Below are 2,042 nucleotides of genomic sequence, written 5' to 3'. Positions count from 1 at the left end.
TAATACCAAAAAAGAGAGTAAATGCATAAAGTATACCTTAATCAATTCTTTCCAAACTTCAGCTTCAGCCTCAAACATCTTTGTAATTGGATTCCAGGAAAATCCACTAAGCCCATGAAAATTATTATAACAAACTCCAAAATGATCCTTTAAAGTCTTTGAGTCTATTCTTAAGATTCTCTTTGCGGATGTGGTTACCATAGATAGATCTCAAAAGTGAAAGTATGTTGTCCTATGCCATTGTAGTAAATGTGCCATCCACTCTATTACTTTTGCGACATTCTTCAATCAAAGTATTAATGAAGGTTGTATCCATTTCGTCGGTCCATCTTAGGGTATCCCGACTAGTGGCCTCACCTTGGCATGATGCTCTCTTTGCCATTAACACTTCTCAATCTACAAAACAAGTGGATAGAAATAACATCTATAATCTTAAATCAAACTATTTTTGTAAACTATCTTATCAATTATTCAACAAATAAAGATTCAATACACTCCATAAGTACAACATGTGACAGAGTGATTCAATAATTGCACACCAAATTTCTCAAACAGAATATGATAACACTTCAAGAGGTAACATGAATTCAATAATAACAAATCATAGTTATAAAATCAACTCAGCGCACAGATAATACAACTAATAACATTATTTGCAAAATTTTGTAAATGAGTGATTAAAGCCCTAGTTGATAGTCAGCCCACATTTGAGCAGCTATTTCATCCCTTAACATGGCCCCCCGCCTATAGTCTTCATCTTGTTCATGTCGAACTACTTCATCCTCTTCTGGATTATTTTCTTGTAGTTCTCGGTCAACTTGAGCTATGAGATGTGGATCAGGATCTACACCCATTAAAAAGTTATGTAATATGCAACAAGCTAGAACAATTTCAGTCATAGTCTCAAAGTCATAATGTGGTTCAGTGCCACTTGTGATTATTGCAAATCTTTTCTTTAAAACTCCAAATGACCTTTCGAAAACATTTCTCAATGAAGCATGACGAAGATTAAATAATTCCTTTCCATTTTTTGGGCCACGTCTTGCATACTCTTTTAAGTGATACCTTACACTTCGATATGGGGTAATTAATCCATACTTCAGCATAAATACAGCATCTCCAAGGTAAAAATTTCCTACAAAATCCATCATTAAAAATGATTAAATTAGTATAAACACACAAACTACTAATCTTTACCTACTAATGAGACAATATAGTTTTATGTACATGCTAACCTCGTGGAAGTTTAAGATTATCATCCCTCGATAATGCATTCTTAAGAACTTTTGAGTCAGATACTATTCCTTTCCAACCCGTTAATACATAAGTGAACTTCATATCAAAATCACATGCAGCTAATACATTCTGTGTCGGCCAGTCTTTTCTCCCTCGAAATTTAGGTTGATCCGCTATGGGTACTTTGACACGAAAGTATGTTCCATCTATAACTCCAATACAGTCCTAAATAATAGTCCATTATTTAATAAAGTAACATGAAATTGTATATATCAATCAAAATTATTTATTCATGTAATTGTACATGTCTATACCTTGAAATAAGGATAAAATCTATGATTGTGAAGGATCGCCGGAGAAATAATGGATGCAGATGGTTGTCGAAGAAATTCATCTTCTAGTAAAATAATTGCCCGTAACACAGCATGGAAGTGGCGGCTAACAGTTTCTCCAGACCGGTGGTAGAAAAAAGAAACGGTTCTAGTTTTCACATTATGAGCTATTATATACAAGAACCTAGCAACTTGCTCCTCTACTATAACATGTTTTGTATCCCTCACTTGACGTGTTGCTCTTAATTTCTCACACAATTGAAGAAATGCATCAGGGCCCATGCGTAGGATGTCACGACACCTATGAGTTTCTCTTAACTATTGCATTAAAGTAGCTCGAATTTGTTCTCGCCCAACCAATGTATGGGAGATGGATTTGTCAACCCGCGTAGACATAAATCTCAATAAATATAACATGTGCACAATGTAATATATCAGTATTATTGTGCATAATTTCTGTCGTCTTTTCCAATC

General features: G+C 34.4%; 1 protein-coding gene across 1 annotated transcript; it reads right to left on the bottom strand.

Annotated features, from left to right (window-relative positions):
* Positions 1-677: 677 nt before the first annotated feature.
* On the bottom strand, positions 678-1,148 carry LOC112779144 (uncharacterized). Its single transcript, XM_025823394.2, has one exon. It carries the CDS (start codon positions 1,146-1,148, stop codon positions 678-680), a length of 471 nt encoding a protein of 156 aa, XP_025679179.2.
* Positions 1,149-2,042: the final 894 nt, after the last annotated feature.

Source organism: Arachis hypogaea, chromosome 19, assembly GCF_003086295.3.
Source record: "Arachis hypogaea cultivar Tifrunner chromosome 19, arahy.Tifrunner.gnm2.J5K5, whole genome shotgun sequence".
NCBI lineage: Eukaryota > Viridiplantae > Streptophyta > Magnoliopsida > Fabales > Fabaceae > Arachis > Arachis hypogaea.
This window is presented reverse-complemented; position numbering and strand designations above follow the sequence as displayed.

Excerpts from the sequence above, each read along its gene's own strand:
- LOC112779144 (XM_025823394.2), bottom strand. The coding sequence starts at position 1,148 with ATGGATTTTGTAGGAAATTTTTACCTTGGAGATGCTGTATTTATGCTG.